The 17,947-nt window shown below is 37.7% G+C and overlaps 2 protein-coding genes, 1 non-coding gene and 1 pseudogene across 3 annotated transcripts; 1 reads left to right on the plus strand and 3 right to left on the minus strand.

Moving 5' to 3' along the window:
- The first annotated feature begins 1,990 nt into the window (after nucleotides 1-1,990).
- On the plus strand, nucleotides 1,991-4,519 carry LOC113338843. Its single transcript, XM_026584237.1, has 2 exons — nucleotides 1,991-2,369; nucleotides 2,599-4,519. Exon 2 carries the CDS (start codon nucleotides 2,601-2,603, stop codon nucleotides 4,086-4,088), a length of 1,488 nt encoding a protein of 495 aa, XP_026440022.1. The 5' UTR covers nucleotides 1,991-2,369; nucleotides 2,599-2,600; the 3' UTR covers nucleotides 4,089-4,519.
- Nucleotides 4,520-4,787: 268 nt separating this feature from the next.
- Nucleotides 4,788-4,860, minus strand: TRNAR-UCU. Its single transcript has one exon. It is a non-coding gene; the product is annotated as a tRNA-Arg (tRNA).
- A 388-nt stretch (nucleotides 4,861-5,248) lies between these two features.
- Nucleotides 5,249-6,007, minus strand: LOC113338752 (annotated as a pseudogene).
- LOC113338751 (transcriptional repressor ILP1-like) lies at nucleotides 5,251-10,800 on the minus strand. Its single transcript, XM_026584137.1, has 6 exons — nucleotides 9,538-10,800; nucleotides 8,876-9,043; nucleotides 7,723-8,390; nucleotides 7,323-7,605; nucleotides 6,909-7,198; nucleotides 5,251-6,257 (listed from the first exon to the last, which is right to left on the minus strand). Exons 1-6 carry the CDS (start codon nucleotides 10,702-10,704, stop codon nucleotides 6,065-6,067), a joined length of 2,769 nt encoding a protein of 922 aa, XP_026439922.1. The 5' UTR covers nucleotides 10,705-10,800; the 3' UTR covers nucleotides 5,251-6,064.
- Nucleotides 10,801-17,947: the final 7,147 nt, after the last annotated feature.

The raw sequence follows: 17,947 nt of genomic DNA on the forward strand, positions 1-17,947 counted from the left end.
TATTTATGCTTCAACAAAGAGTAGTGTTGGATATTCTTCCAATCTCCTTAATATCAAATAGGACTAATAAGAAAAGATAGAGGGAGTAATATTTAACAATGATAGTTAAATTGTTGGAGTAGCAATTAGGTTAGAGGAAAAGATTGAGAAGGAGAAGAACTTCTTATTGATAAAAGAGCATCAGGATATTACATACACATAATGTTCTTTATATACATGCAAGGGAAAACCTAATTATCTAATGGACCGCACATCCATGGACCATGTTCCCTATAATATAAAGAATAAAATAACAAAATTACAAATATACTAGTTAACAATAATAATTTAAGAATAAAATAACAAAGTTACAAATACTACATTGTGCTTTTTTTTTTTCTTTTTTTCCGCATCAATGCATAATAACCATGGATTAAATTAGACAATGCCAACTATTAGTGCATGAACTTAAATTTCTTAAGGTAAGATAAAAAAGAATATCACTACAAATATTTAAGAGTTACTAGTACCACTTATAACGTGCCCGAGTTGAGACCATGCAATATGTGGAAATTACCATATTTAATTGAATTTCGACCTCTTTTTTAGAAAACATCATATAGTAAAATTGACATCACAAAAAGAAAATTGTAAAAACAAAATTTACAAAATGGAAAATAAAAATATATTCTCCAGATCATTTCTTCTCGTTTTGCTTTGGGACCATATTTAGTTTAGCTATGTTAATTTCAAATTTATTCTACCCCTCGTTCATTTGAGTCTATCTTATGCCCAATATCTTTAAAAAAATGTAGGTGTACCATGTTGATTAGTTAAATATGGTTTATTAACAAATCACCCCATTACCAGAACCGATAATAGAGCATTTTGTCTCAAACAAGTTAGGTGTAGGTTAGAGATGAACGTCAATACTGACCAAGCAGTTTTTATCTGTTCATCACATGAAGATATGGAAGATTTTACGTCATCTTGCCCGCCTCGACACAACACACTCCTTTTATCCTGGTTAAGGTACAAGTTGTGCAGAAAATACATCGGTTGTTCAGATACACAGGCGGAGTGAAGATCCTTGACGCTTTCCTCGCCGATTCGTTTTGGTACGGGAGTGAAGTCACCACTATGATGGGTTTACGTGTTCACGACCACCTCAGTAGGTAACTCCAGTTTATCCCAGCCTGGATTGTCGGGCTAGGGTGAAAAGTCCCCCTTCACAATTCTACTAGGATGATTTTACATGTTCACTGGTTCTAAGATGAGAAGGAGCGTACAACTTACCTACGCACAAATCCCCACTCACAATGCTCCATTCCCTAAGCCGAAGGCTACGCCAAGTTCAAATCACGCTTCTTTAACGTAAATCTCCGCTCTCCACGTGCGGCTGTCTAATATCAATGCTTTCGAAAGGTTCCTTCGGTTCAGATCTCACTTCAGGACTTCCATCCACGTTAGTTTTGATCGGCCTTGCATTTCATCCTTCCTTCCTTCCGCACATCTGATAAGTCATGTGCGTACCGTTGCATTTGTTAGTTCGCGATTACCATCATGTTAAGATCTCGACCATTTTTACATGGCTGTTAATAGGTGTACCAAATTGCTTTGGGGTGTACCAATGCAAGGTTTAAGAATGTTTTGTCCTATATCAATATTGATACATCCCCAAACAATTTGATACCCTTATTAGCAATGTTGCATTTTTACGTCACTTTAAAATTAATCAGTGGTGTAAATTAAAATGTCATGTACAACGGAGCAGTATTTTTCTTGGGTTGAAGATTTTAATGTGTTTGGGAAACGAGAGTTACTCTGGAGGACAAATGCATAAATCGACTTATTTCCTAAGTAATTATTTTTATTTTACGAAAATCTTCACTACCAAACACACACCTAACAACCAAAAGCATTCACTCCCCCGTTTCCCTCAAGTCTACTTTTTCTTCTTATTTTTATTCTCAAAAACCATGGACACACCATTTCATCACCCCAAGTTTCAAGTCTCAGAAACCATGGGCAGTATTCTTAAATACCATCATCTCTCTCTACAAAGTACATCAACTTCTATACACAGACTCTCCCTAACCGTACACATGTCCAAAACCCCTACTCTCAACCACAAATAACAACCCTCACACAATAATATCATGTTACGTACTGTACAAAAACATATCTCCGAAAACCATGTTTCTCAATACTGGTTGCTGCTCCATCCCCAATTGCTTACTCTAAATACCACATTTTTATTCACTTTCAGTCTCTCAAATCAAGCAATTCTCATTCACACTACACAATAGTAGCTAAAAAGAGGAAGACTCGAGGATTCAATTCAATCCAATCCCACTAAGTTCTGCACAAAAAGGAGACATTTCTTTCAGGTTGATATTTCATTCTTTACTAAGCTTTTTTCATTTAATTTGTTGATTAAAATTGTGGGTTTTAGTTGATATCTAAAAAGGGTTGTTGTTAGATTTTGTTTCTAGTTAACTTTTTTGAATTAGTCTCCCAAAATCAAAAAGAAAAGTTGAAGCTAGAACTAAACCCTTGAAATTGACTGTTTTACCCTTGAAATTTGTGTACTAATGGAGACTAATGGATTACTACCAGGAATGGGTTCAGGAATGTTAGGTTTAGAAATTCCTATACATCATCCACACCATCCTCATCATCAGCATCCCCATCCTCATCAACAGCAGCAGCAACAACAACAACCGCAACATCCATTTGCAAACCATCTTCAACAACAACAACAACCACATCACTTAGTGTCATTTGGAGTTGGAGGCCATGAAGCTGATCCACACAATCAATCTCAGCAAGCCTTAAAGCAAAATGCGCATGCGTATAGTAACAAATCAAAACAACCACAACAAGTAGCTATTAGTGATGAAGATGAGCCTGGGTTTGCAGGGGAGGATGGTGGTGGGGCAGATGGTAGGAAGAGAGTTTCGCCGTGGCAGAGAGTGAAATGGACAGATAATATGGTTAGGTTGTTAATTATGGTGGTTTATTATGTTGGTGATGATGCTGGTCCTGAAGGAAATGACTTAACTGGTGGTGGTAATTGTAAGAAGAAATCAGGTGGGCTGTTACAGAAGAAAGGGAAATGGAAATCGGTTTCGAGAGCTATGATGGAGAAAGGTTTTTATGTTTCACCACAACAATGTGAAGATAAGTTTAATGATTTAAATAAGAGGTATAAGAGAGTTAATGATATAATTGGGAAGGGGACTGCTTGCAGAGTGGTTGAGAATCAGGCTTTACTTGAAACTCTGGATCATATACCACCAAAATTGAAAGAGGAGGTGAAGAAATTGTTGAATTCAAAACATCTTTTCTTTAGAGAGATGTGCGCTTATCATAATAGTGGGGGTGGAGGAGGTGGTGGGATTGCGTCGGGTGGTGCGCATCAGATTCCAGATGTGGCTGTTGAGTCTTCTCAGCATCATCAACAAGATAGATGCTTTCATTCATCTCAGGGTGCTGCGGCTAATGGTAATTCAAGAGCTAGAGCTGATTTGGAAGGTTTGAAAATGGTGAATAAAAGAGGAGTTAGTCATGAGGAAGAAGAGGATGAGGACGTGGAAGATGAAGATGACGGTGATGAAGATGAAGAAGAGGATGAGGAGGAGGATGAAGAAACTGAAGATGGTGGGAAGAGTCATAAAATGCAAGGAGCTGGCCATGACGACGAAGATGACGATGAAAAGATGGTGCGGAAGAAGAGACAAAGGAGGGGGACTTTTCCTTCAGTATCACCATCAATACAGCAACTGAGCTGTGAACTGATGAATGTTCTTCAAGATGGCTCGAAGAACCCATGGGAACAGAGGCAATGGATGAGAACCCGCACTGTGCAGTTGGAGGAACAAAGAGTGAGCTACCAATGCCAAGCCTTTGAGCTCGAAAAGCAGCGTTTAAAATGGTTGAGATTTAGTGGGAAAAAAGAAAGGGAATTGGAGAGGATGAAACTCAATAACGAGAGGCTGCGGCTTGAGAATGATAGGATGGTTCTTCTGCTTCGTCAAAAAGAGCTAGAATTGGTTGATCTCCATCAACAACAACACTCATCGAGCAAACCAACTTCCATGAACTGATGATCTAACTAAATTTCAAGGGAGAAGATTGAAAAGACAAAAAGCTCAACAGCTAGAGCTGACAAGTTCGTTGTATATTGGGATGTTGAGTTTTGCTTCACTTTTCACATTCCGTGAGCCTATTTGAAAATCGAGATTGAAAGGCCTTATATAAATGAAGGCTTGCAACATTCTGCATGACCAAATGATATGATCCAGAAAACACCTACGCCGTGGAAGGATAAATAAACAGATGGATTCTTCCTTTGTGCTGCTAAATCTTTGTTCTGTATCTGTGCTGTGTTTCTTGATGTAAATATATGATATTTCAGTTTTCAATTATTTCCTATGTTCTTCAGCAATGTTTGCTGCGTTGTTCTAGTGTAGGTCTAACTGAAACCTTGAGAATGTAAATTTATCTAGTTTAACAAGAAATGAAATTCAAACAAATCAGATAGTGGATCAATTTTTCAGTTTTTGTTGTTTGAATGTTTTTATGAATCAGTGGATACTCATTAGGAACTGAACAGCAAGTAACAGAACTATAAGAGTTTGATTAAACTCACTACTTGGGATATCATATCAGTACACAATGTGTTCCCTGTTAAAATTGTTCAGAGAGGCTACTATGGAGACGCCTTCGCACTTGCAAATAAAATTGCTCATCCAATAGAGGGAGCCTAAGAGATGAAAAAACAAAAAATGGAAAAAAAGGAAAAGCACACCCGGTGGGACTCGAACCCACAATCGCCTGATTAGAAGTCAGACGCCTTATCCATTAGGCCACGGGTGCTTCTTGTTATCAGGTTCGTTGAGCAATAACAATTGATATGAATAACCATAATACAGAAGCTTGCCCACCTGGGCTCAGAAGAATGGACATGACAACCATGTGATCTGAGATGAGCAATTTTAACAGGGAACACATTCTGTACTGATATGATATCCCAAGTAGTGAGTTTAATCAAACTCTTATAGTTCTGTTACTTGCTGTTGGTAATATAGGAAGTTCAAGTTCCTTTAGCTGTTAGTAATATCTGTCTTTGCGACCCTGCCCATTGTCTAGTTACAGTCACAGACCCTACAAATCTATGAGGAGACGGTCATGTCAATCTACACTTTGGTGAAGATGAAATGCTGGGCACTGCTTTGCCTCTACTTTCAAACAAAACAGAGCTAACTATTATAATGGAAGATTTTAAATTGAGCTAACAAAATTAGAGACTCCACTTGGAGTTTTTTGCATTTGAGTGGTAATGGAGTTGCCGAAGATTCGGGTCAACGGAAGAGTCATCACTTCCTCAAATAGAGACTCCAAAACAACGCTACACCATCTTTACCACCACTGCATATAGTACAATGAACCATCAGGTGAATTCGCACACCCAACATGTCCCGCTAGAGAATTCCTCAAATTCCAAACTTTGTCAGTCTTATCCCATGATGCAGAAACAACAGTTGGTAGAAATGTTTTAGGACTAAACCTAGCACAAGTCACCCAGTAGTATGTGAATCATCATCTCAATCGTACACTTACATTCACCCAAAGTTCTCCACAGCTTAATCGAACAATCCTTGAAGCAAAAACGATCTGACGGTTACTAATAGAGAAAGCAACTGATAATACATCACTAGTATGATCCACGAATCTACGTGTAACTAACACCAGTTTTTAGATCCCAGACGAAGTTAACCATCCCATGAACCGGATAATGTAGACTGACCATCAGATGATAGAACAACATCTAAAAGAAAATGACCATGATCAGTAAGACGGCGTTTAGAACTCAACTCCATAGTTATTTCCTTTTTTTTTTGTTAAGAGTCCAAACAAGGATTGTATCACGAGATGATGAAACGGTCATGTTGGAGTAGTCGATTGGACAAACAACGGCTGTAACCATGTCACTGTGACCAACTAGTGTTCCACAAAGGATTCATGATTTGGAAATTCTCTTTACAGTGCTGCAGGAGAAAGTGATGAAACTCTTTTATCTTCACAGAGCCTCTTTGAGTTGAAAGGTTCTTAAAATAGCCCTGGCTTTGTCATATTCATTAAGATCAACAAGCATCTTTTTCAGTCGACGAGCAAGCCCACTAGTCTCAGTCTCACTCACCCCTGATGCGTGCTTCTTTTCAAGTGTCTTCCCAAGTGTTAACACATAATCCACCAATGGCTGCAACTTGTAGCTGCAAAGGTAATATAAAAAATGTTAGATCCTAAATTCCTTCAAGGTAAAAGTTGTCTAGGACAGCAGAGGCCACTGAAGAAGAAAAAAAAACACAAATAACAAAATTTGGACAAATCTTCATATAATCAGGTGATTAAGGTATCTTGGTGTGGAGGAGTTAACACAATAAAAGGGTGTCTTAATTACCGCTGATTCATTAGGGAGTATACGTTCAAAAAATTTACTGACATCCCGAATTGCAAACTGAAACAAACCCAGCCTCACCCCATTGTGGAAAACAGTGGACCCTGAGAGTCATTTGCCCTATCTCTTGCCTACTGTGCTAGAATCAAGCCCCAGAGTACTCTATCCTTCCAAATTCGGGCTGTCGGTCTAGAACTATCCTGATGTCATGAAAAATTCAAGGAAGAGAATGCATCTAAAGAAACCCTAATAATATTATCTCTGGCCTACTGTGCTAGAATCAAAGCCCCAAAGTGCTCTATCCTTCCAACACCGGGCTGTCGGTCTAGAACTATTCTGATGTTCATGGAAAAAACAAGAGAATGTATCTAAAGAAAAAATAATAATTATAGCTAGAAGGTCTTTCTGATCAAAAGAACATATTTAATACAAATAAAAGAAAAACAGCGCGAGAAACAGTTTGTACCTGCGCTCCATTGTGACACTGGAACCAGACCACACACCATTTAAGGATGCAACTATTCTCTCCGTTCTCGTAATTGCATCATGAATATTTGGTTTGATGCTGCGCAAATGAGGCAGAACTTTTCCACTCAGGAGCTCATCAAGAGCCAGCTGCTCTATAATTGAATTAGAAAGAATATCTTTCCACAAACAAATGTTCTTAAACAAACGAATAGCCATGCCAAATCGATATGCAGCAATTCGTGCGGCATCAGGAACAGCTTTTATCACAACTGTACTCCATGTTGGAACCTACAGAAATTCAAACAAAGATAAGAAACAACTCCACATCTAGTGTACTCCATGTTGGAACCTACAGCTGAATATCAACGTCCGTAAGTCGAGATAAACAATTTAAGTAATAACTTATACTCACAGTAATGTTGGCAACAGCGTCAGCTAGTCGAGAGTGTATAGCAGATATTAAATCCCCAACTGCCTTACTGGTAGCTGGAACATAATTAATAACCAAGTTTGTGGCGGAAACAACATTTTTCGTCCCCCTAGTACTGAGCATATCCCAGCAATGTGCAATATCATGATGCAAAATTGGAAGTGCAACTTTTTCCACTAGTCCTGGTACGAGATTAGCATCAGCATCATCCGGGTTAACGTCACCTCCATGTTCTGGCAACCCATAATCAAACAGAAGAGAGTGCCTACAATTACAAGAATAAATCATGTCTGCATTTAGTTTCGATTAGACATAAAAACTAATTTAACCTAAATGCGAAGATATATTGCCCAAATTAAATAGTGTGGTTATAGCCGTATACCATTGCATATCATAAAAGTCGGATTCTTCATGGAGCGGATCCCACTTAAGAAGCTCTAGTCTCACATATGGAGAGAAGATAGCAGGCACGCTTAGAGACATATAAGCATCGCGGTAACTTGAGAAGAAACGCTTTTTCCATGTTTCGAACTTCTCTTTGACAAGAGCAAGTTTTGAAAATTCTTCTTCTGCATCATTGAATATTTGCTCTGAAGTCTGAAGCAGCATTTCACGGTTAGACTTGTATGACGTACTTTCCGAGTCACTTTCATCAGTACTGGACTCTCCTTCAATATGATGGTACGCAAAATCATCTCCAACAGCAGACATTCTCTTTGCCTCCGAACGGGCCTTCCTACGCTTTCGGGCTTCAGCCCTACGTTTTACTTCCATCCGCTTTTGTAGGTTCATGTCCCGACCAAGTTCGTCCAACTTAACCGGCAGGTTAGTTTGCTCCCTTGTTTTAGAAGATACCAGCTGTGCAGCATTGATCACTGCTTCAATGCTACTGCCTTTACTATGTTCCAACGTTGCCGCACTCAAAGGTGCTTCTATTTCTATCATTTCATCAGCATTATCAGCTGTCCTCCTTTCTAAAACAGCTATTGCACGTTCCTCATGAAGTTTCTGCATTTGTTCTTCAAGTTCCTCTATATAAGGAGCCTTATGCTGAAACAGGATCAATTACATAACAAGAGAATCATTAGTAAACTGAACATGCATAATTTGTATTTCATGCTAAAGAAAAGAAAAGAGGGAGAGAGAGAGAGAGCGAGATACGACTGCAAAAGATATGAATTCACACGATTTAATGTAGCTAGGAGGCAAAAACAAACAGAACGAAGATGAAGATATTGAACAGGCAGCTCTATTAAGATACTCATCAAAACAAAAAGAGAGCACTAGCTTCTCTAAGTCGAAACCTTAATTGCCCGCGGCAAAATTCTGTCTCCGTGGTTGCTGGTTAAGTTAGATTTCTACAGGTTTAAGAAGTGTGCACAACAAAGCAATTTTTACCTTATAAGCCACCATGCTTTTATTATGTAATGTTGCAAAGTTATGCAAATGAAGTGAGTGTATCAAGGTATTCGAGAAGCATGAAAACCAGGAAGACGTATATGCTAACGAAACACACTTTAAGCTAAAAGTCATACCTGTAAAAAGTCACATATAACCGAAACAAAGTCCTGAAGCTTTTGCATGAAGACAAACTTCTCATCAGCGTGTGTTAAGGAATTTTCAAGATCAATGATGTTAGAAAGTGCTGCAGACATATTCTCATCATTCCTATCCAGCGCTGACATGGTTCTTCCGTGAGTTTCCTGGTAACAAAAATAGAATTGTCGGTTGAGAATTACAATACAAAACCATTCATCTCAAAATGACTAAATTACAATATCAGAATGTTGGGCCACCAGCTAAAATACTCTATTGTGAACCTCATACAACAGTTCAAATTGTACAATAGCTTTTAACTTGTAAGAGACACAAGGATTAATTTCCAGAAGAGGAAGTTCAAAAACTGGTAGAACAAGAAAACTCGACCTAAGCTTCACTTATCCCACTACATATTTATGACATATACTTAATCTACCCAGCTCATTCACATTAACACACAGTTGTAATGCATCTACGCCTAAAAGAACATTATTATTATAATAAGTGCGGAGGATAATAAGTGCCAAAGGTGTTAGTAGCAGCTACACTAGACAATTTAAGGATCTTCATCACTATGCCAATGGATGTAACCATTAAACTTAAGAATTCAACTATGAAACATAACTATAAAAGAATTCAGACGATAGTTTATACATACCTTGAGCCTCTGAAGGCTCTCACGCATAGCTTGGCTGGCGACAGTAGCTTGTTGAGGAATCGACAACAGCTTTTTCATCACACCAGCAGATCCTCCAATGTTAAGACCTGACAAAACATTGTGCCCAGGCTGATACTCACCCTCTTGATATGCATAACTTTGTTGCTGCTGCTGCTGCTGCGACAAATTCTTCTTAGCAGCAACAACAACTGGAACAGCACTATTACTAACTCCTCTACCTTTCCTACATTGTTCCTCCTCCCAAATCTTATCGTCTTCATCTTCCTCATCATCAACAATTTCTTCCACCAACTCCCCACCATTCCTCAAATCAATAGGTACCTCCTTAATCAATTTCCTCCCATCCTCAAAAACCCCCTTAGTCACGCCAACATTACTACTCTTATCCCCAATTAATGCAATCCTTGTTTGAAATTCAGGCTCCTCATCACTTATCCCTTCAGCTTCTCCATGATTACTACCAGCATCCAAACTTATATAATCACCCGCCGGTGCACGTGACTGCCGAAGCCTCTCCCGTTTTGCCCTAATTGCATTAATCGTTGCTTGATCTGGAATCAAGTCTTTATCCCCCTCACCTCCAATTCCCATCGATCCTAACCTAGTTTCTGCATCATCAACATCCATTCTATCTAATTCTTTATCATTATCATTCTTCTTCTTCTCTTCTTCATAGATAGGTTTAATTAAACCTTTTAAAACAATTTTAGGTTCTGAAGAAGGAGGAGGTGGTGGACGAGATGAACTACCTATTGTTCTAGTATTCTTCTGTAATTCTAAGAGTCTTTCCTTTGTGTACTCACCTGCTTGTGGTTGAACATTCGAAGATGATGAAGTATGAGTTGAAGCAGATGAAGAGATTCGTTCTTTCATGGAGGTGATTTTGTGAGTCGATGATTTACTGAGAAAAGATGATGATGAAGTGGATTTTTTAGGTTTTGCAGGACGAGTGAATGGAGATTCTTCTTCTCCTTCTTCATCTGCGAAACTGAGGAGTTTTGGTTTTGGTGCTGCTGGTTTTTTGGGGGCGGATTGTGGTGGTTTCTTGGTGGTGGTTGTTGTTGTTGGAGCCGTCGCTGCGGTGGTGGCGGATTCATCGTTGTCGTCTTCAGAGCGGCGACGGAAATTTTTGCCTCTGTTGCTCATCTTCGATTGATTTGATTGATTTTTCAGAATGTGAGAATTTGGGGTTTGTTTTGTGTTTTGTTTTTCCCTCGAAGAGAAATTGGGGTTTTATGTGATTTGATACTGATGAGGTGTATGATATTATACACACTACGGCTGTAGATGGTCACGTATATATTTGCTATCTAGCGGGTCCGCTCTTGACTCTTGAGGTACTTGTTTTAGGACCATACACTGATGAATGTGTCCACCCGGAGTGTTCCGTTACAGGTTGGTGAAGGGATTTAACAAGTTTGGATAAGGAATTTAACTTCTTTTCTTTAACCTAGATTTTGAGTGGAAAATATAGGGAAAGTAAAGAGGCAGATGGTAGTTTCCGTTAATCAGAATATCGGTTATATAAAATAATATCCTTGATATACATGTGAAAAAGAAAACTCTAGGTGTTTAGTTAGGCCGCACATTCATGGAGCACAGACCCTACAACACTCGCCTTTGTGCGGTCCGATAGAACTTCATATGCAGTGCTTCATATAAGCTTGGATGTAGGTCTTCCAAATGTAGTTCTCTCCCTTATGACTATTGTGCCGAAATCAATTTCCTCATTAAAACTTTGACAAGGAAAAACCCAGTGAAACAAAACCGTGGTACAGCTCCTCACATGTAGTACGTGTATGATATTATACACACTACTGCTGTAGATAGCGGGTTCGCTCTTGACTCTTGAGGTACGTGTTTTAGGAATATGTTCAAACCTTGAATCACTTCTTTTTTGGGTACCCAATATAGAGTATAACTTTTTTTTTTTAACCTAGAGTAATTCTGAAATTTCAGTTATCCTGAAATCGAATAGATAGTCATTCGAACAAAAATGCTTCCGCAATCTTAAGAAAGTTTAGATATTGGTGTTGTCAGAAGCACTAAGTCGGTGGACAAGATTCTGGTCTTATATTAATGAAGATCAGTGAGGAGATCCATTCTTACTATTAATCAAGATCGGTGAGGAGAATCATTCTTATTTTTAAGAGATAGAGTTATAGAACATGAAATACACATGACACTCTTGAGGTGCCCTTAATAGACATTAAACTAACCATTAACAAACATAACTGACATAAAAATAGAAATGACACTCGATTTACACTTCTGTAAGAGATAGAGTTACAAAATATGAAAAACATATGACACTCCTGAGCTACCCCTTAACGGGAAAAATACACTAATTACTAACAGACATAATTGATAGAAATATAAATGACACTCGAATTACACTTCATGCTAACACCTCTTGCACCCCCTACACACAACACACATACACAAGCTCATGGAAGCTGAAGCAGTGACATTGAGCTTGTCACGAAGAAATAAAAACCTTAAAGAAGTAAGAAACTTGGTAGAGTGTCAGCAATCTGATATTTGGTAGAGATGTGATGAACTAGGAGTAACTTGGCAGTAACCAACTCAGCACAAAACGAAATGCAATCTCCATGTGTTTCATCATATTATGAAATATTAGGTTAGCAGAAATATTTGTATCCCCCATATTGTTACACCATAAAATAGGATGAATCCACTGCAATTCCTGCAAAAGAGACTACACCCATATAAGCTCAGATGTATACTCAACCATAGCTCTGTAATCTGTTTTTGTGCTGGATATGGAGATATTTTTATTTCCTAGAGTACCAGGAGATCAAATTAGGACCCACGAATAAATTCATGCCACTATTAGACCTTTCATCCACCATATCACCTCCCCAATTAGCATCACATAAAACTTGCAGATGTAAAACAAACGACCTCTTAAACTGCAACCCATTATGCATCGTTTTATTCAAATATCTGAGAATACATGTGACTGCATTCCAATCATCAACACAAGGATTGTGCGTATGCTGAAAAGCCTTATTCATTTTATAAGAGATATTTTTCTTTTAAAGAGGTATTGCGAAGAACCTACAATACTCCTATAAAGTTCAGGATTTTCAAATGTTGTGGAATCGGGAATAGTGTGAGAATTAGCAACAACAAGAGTTAAAACTGACTTAGTTGAAAGCATACTGATCTTGTCTAGAAGATTTTGCGTATATTGCTGCTGACTGAGATGAATACCATTGGTAGAGTATGTTTCCTGAATTTCAAAAAAGAAACTAAGAGGTCCAAGGTCCTTGATGGCAAATTCAGTACCCAAAATAGATAAGAGAGGCATAGTTGCAGAATCATAACCTCTAGTAACTAATATTTCATCCACATAGATGGCCACAGAAAGAGACACCAGCAATAACCTTCGATAAATAGAAATGCATCAGTTGTAGAAGAACTGAAGCCCTTGAGACAGAAGAAACTGACCGAGTCTCCCAAACCAGGCTCTAGGAGATTGTTTGAGACCATACATGGATCTCTTTATAGCACAAACATGATTTGGATAATCTTTATCCACAAATCCAGATAGTCGTTGCATGAACACTTCCTCATCAAGAAAACCATGAAGAAATGCATTCTTGACATCAACTGCCTAATAGACTAACCTTTGAATTAATGAATCTAAATCATAAGTTGACTCAACTAAACTGAAAGTATCTTGATAGTCAATTCCTTCAACCTGATTAAATCCTTTGGAAATTAACGTTTCCTTGTACCTTTTCACCGTTCCATATGCCTTTTTAAAAAAATATATATTTTGAACACCCATTTGTAGCCAACAACATTCTGAGAGGGATGTGGATCAACAAGAATCCAAGTACCATTCTCAGTCAGTGTTGTCACTTTTTCACACACATGCCCTCTCCATTTAAGTTCCTTACTAGCCTTAGAAAAAAATAGTTGGAGTAATAAGAGGCTTACCATAATTAACACTAAAACGTTTGGGTTTGAAAGCTCCATTTTTGCTTATTTTACATAAAGTGAGGAACATGCATAGTAGATGAAGTAGCTAGTGGAAATGGAGGAACCATAACAGGTTCTGGTGAAGGTGCATGAGGTAATACTGAAGGTGAGGTGGTGGGGATGGTAGGGTTTCAATAATGGAAGAAGGTGTAGAAACAGATGCAAGTGGTATAAATGGTGAAGCTGAAGTAGTGATAGAAGTAAACGTAAAAGAATAAGGAAACTCGATTTTATCAAAGATAATATTCCTGAAAATAATCAACTTGTTAATAGATGGATTTAAGCATCTATGCCTCTTGTGCATGGCACTGTAACCCAGAAAAATACACTTAACATATCTATTCTCAAGCTTTTAACTGTTATAAGGCCTTAAGCAAGGATAACAACTACAAGCAAATATCTCCAGAACTGTGTAATCTAGACTAAGTATGAAATTAAGTCTCTGAGGAGTAGAGTCATTCAAAACATGAGTAGGTAATCTGTTGGTAACAAAATTAGCAGTCTCAAAGGCATAAGACCAATAACTCCTAGGCAAACCAACATGATTTAAGCGTGCAATACCAGTTTCCGCAAAATGTCTATGTTCCCTTTTCCGCTTTTCCATTTTGCCGATGAATATGAGGGCAAGAAACTCTATGTAAAATTCTACAAGATGTAAGAAAAGTATATAATTCCTATATTCACAATACAATCTAATTAAACCATTCTTATTGATCTCCCAAAATAATTATCTACACAAGGTTTGAACTTCTGAACAATACGTAGAACATCATATTTGTAGGCTAAAGGATAAATCCATGTAAACCTACTAAAGGAGTCAATAAAACTGACATAACACTTGTATCTGTTCACTGAAGAAATCGGTGAACACCATACATCAGAGTGGATAAGGTCCAAAGGACCATAGACATGATTATTAACAGAAGATTGAAAAGGTAAAGCATGTTGAAAGGATACGTAACTAGTATATACTCGAACTATCCATGAACCGAATTCCAATAAAAACAAATCTTGTAATCAATATTTTAAGATAATAATTAAACAAGAATGAGTCTTCTAGGTTATTTACAATTGATTTAATAGTATATGAGTTTAACAACTGTTTTTACCTAAAATTTGGTCCTAAGTAAAGCAATGTACTGCCAAAGTACTAATTTATGTTCGGGGATCAAAATCGTACAGGACGATCCTAAACCAAGACGGTGGTCGTTCACGTCCTGCTTCGATTACAAGGAGATAAGATGAGTTGATCTTAGGAGAGGTGATGCATGTTGTAAGTGCAAAAAATTAATCAAGATATTTCCCACTAATTAACTAGTAATATAGTGACAGTAAAAATTGTTCCCATAGAGAGCTGTGTAATTCATAGGTTATTTGAATCATCAAAACAAAAATAAAGTAAACGACAAAGGGGTATTAGTTGTAAGAAAACTAAAAAGTAAATAAAAACAATAAAAATAAAGTGATGATCAAGGAATCATTCACCCTTACCAAGCGTTAACTGAATCAATATACTTATCTATCTTCCGTGAGAATCATTCATCACCAACCGTAGAATAGAAGGTACACTTAGATATCCTCAAAACTCCTTGTATTACCAAATAAAATCTACGCTTAGTCATTGGATTCTATCCAACTGAGCTGCCTTGAGGTATGCTTACAAGGTGTAACTCGATTGAACGTTTTAACGTATGTAAATTTAGGTTTAATCTTAGTAGTTAAACTCAGTAAGATTAGTCCACTTGCTAGTTTTGTATTCACATACACGATTGCTCCACAAAATCCCTCTGCAAGATCTCACGTTTTCTAATTGTGTAGGAGTTGATCGACAATTACGGGTTTCTCAAATCTCTACTAGCAATTAAGTAATCAATAAACTAATCTATTTGCGCACCTAAATCAATCTAAGAATCAATCATAAGACCTAGATATAATGAAAGAAAACGATGATGATTAAAACTTCAAATAAACTTGTATTAACTAATCAAGCTTCACGCTTAGAACATTGAGTTCATCCTTAATCAACAAAAGTTTAGATACTCATAGTTACAAAGAAGAATGGGTTCCCCCCAAGGGGTAAACCCTAGATTTTGATGTAAGAGATGTAGGATTATGTTTCCAAGGTGTCTAGATCTGTTCTTAATGTCTTGAGGGTCTTCTTATATAATGCTCACGTAGTCTAGGGTTTAGAATCCTTCCGGGACCGCGTATTCCTTGATTTAGAATCCCAAACTCATGTCAAACACCATAGTTACGGTTGGCTTCAAACGATCCATAACCTTGACAAGAAAATAGTGCCAAAACTCCCAGAGTTATTGGTCCTGTCTCTTCCAAAACTGGCTGTAACTCCTCATGTACACTTTTATGTCTTTAGCTATTTCGGTTGTAACTTATTCATCCAACGTCCGATTGACCTCATTCTTTTTTAGTTTCATTAGTATCTTCATCCTGTAAAAGATGGAAATGACCAAATCTTAATATCTCTTCATCTCTATTTACGGTTGGCTTGGAATCAACCATAACTCCTTATGAACTTTGTAGTGGAAATTTCTACGGTTGGGTTCAGGGTACTTCTTACTAACTGTAAATTTTCCTGGAACTTGTGTCCAAGAGTTGTCTTTGAACATTCCAACTTCTTATTTTCATGCGTGAATGAACTCCTTTCCTATTCTTAACTCTTTTTAACTCCATCTCTATTGATTTCAGATGATTCACCTAAATAAACAAATAAAATAGAAAAGAAGATTAATACAAGGATAAAATACAAGAAACATAGCAAATATTAGTATGGATTTAAGAATCTAAACATGTAAATTAATCCTTATGAGGAGGGAAAGCATAGAAAATTGAGGAATCATAATGGTGACTGATTAATTGTTTGTGTAAGGTTATCGAACTATGAAAGAAGCAGACCTTGAGAATGGTAAGCTTGTTCTGTTTTATGAATAAACAAAGAAGTATATTTATAGTTGTAGGGGACACACACTGTTTCCTCGTAAGTAGTGGAAGTCGTGAAGATATGGAGATAGTGTAGGTAATGGTAAAGTTACGCCCTGCGTGCTAGGGAAGTTTCTGGAAGATTGTAAACCATTACTCCATCATCTTCTTCAACTGCTATTAACCATCACCACTACTTGTCACTTTATCATCATGGGGTGGCGCCATGCTGCATGTCACTGTAAACCACCAGACCAATATTCCAGAAGAATTCCGCCATGAAACATGTTTTGATTTCTCATAGGAACTAGTAGAGTCATGGACCATATCTTGTCTTTGACTAAGTTATATCCACGATGTATTTTGACTAAGTGTTCAGCTTAAGCTATTCATACCTTGTCGAAGTGATATAACTTGAAGAGATAACTCAGATTCAAGGTTCGTGTGATTAATAAGAAGTTTTCCATAAGATGGAATTATCAACATGCTCATGGAAACTTAACATGCCCATGACATACTTGTGGCATGTTGCGGAATATTGGTCATGCTATATCCGCAATAATGCGTATAGGTGCTACAAGCATGTCTGAAACATTGGCAAGGTGTCGCGGTTGTCACGGCTCTGTAACGTCCAGGTTGGTGCTATAACAATAGCCATGGAATATGATCGGTATTTTTATAATGGCATTGGTGCTGGGACGCGACAACATTGGCCCAGAGACGCTAGCCAAGTAGGCTCTGAGACGTCATGTTGGCCTTAGGGCGCTGTCAAGTTGGCCCTGGGGACGTTGGCCAATGTTGGCCGTGGGACGCGGCTAAGTTGGCCTTGGGGACATCGACCAAGTTGGATTTCCAACTTGTCTTGGTTAATTGGCATGGTAGCTTGACCATGGACACGTTTAGTTCGCGTTGGCACTTTTTTAGTATCCTGGATTACATATGGAACATGTTTGAGGAACTCAGCCGTAGAAGTTTTGCGGCTCGAGATGATGTTCAATATTACTCAATATATTTTGTATAGTCAGAAAACGTCTGGAGAGGAATTGCAACCATCACCAGTGGTATAATGAAGACAATATTGCTATATACTAGTGGCCAATCCATCTAGAATATGTCCAATCAATGTAGATTAAATACAGAAGTGAGTACGATATAAGTCTGAAATATTCCATAAATATATATTGGACACCGAGAGTTCAGCTGGGTGAAGCCCTAGCGCATATACACTTACATATATATATATATATCTGATATAGATTCAGATGCGAATTTACAAGTTTTACCCTCGTCAAAAACCCACCATCAATAACTACGTAAAATCTGTGATATTTCAATTATAAAAATAAAACAATATAATGCAGAAAAAAATAACAAAGACATCAGAGTTTTTTGTTAACAAGGAAAACAACAATCTTGTGGAAAAACCTCGGGATCTAGTCCC

This window comes from Papaver somniferum, unplaced genomic scaffold (genome assembly GCF_003573695.1).
Source record: "Papaver somniferum cultivar HN1 unplaced genomic scaffold, ASM357369v1 unplaced-scaffold_19, whole genome shotgun sequence".
Classification (NCBI taxonomy): domain Eukaryota; kingdom Viridiplantae; phylum Streptophyta; class Magnoliopsida; order Ranunculales; family Papaveraceae; genus Papaver; species Papaver somniferum.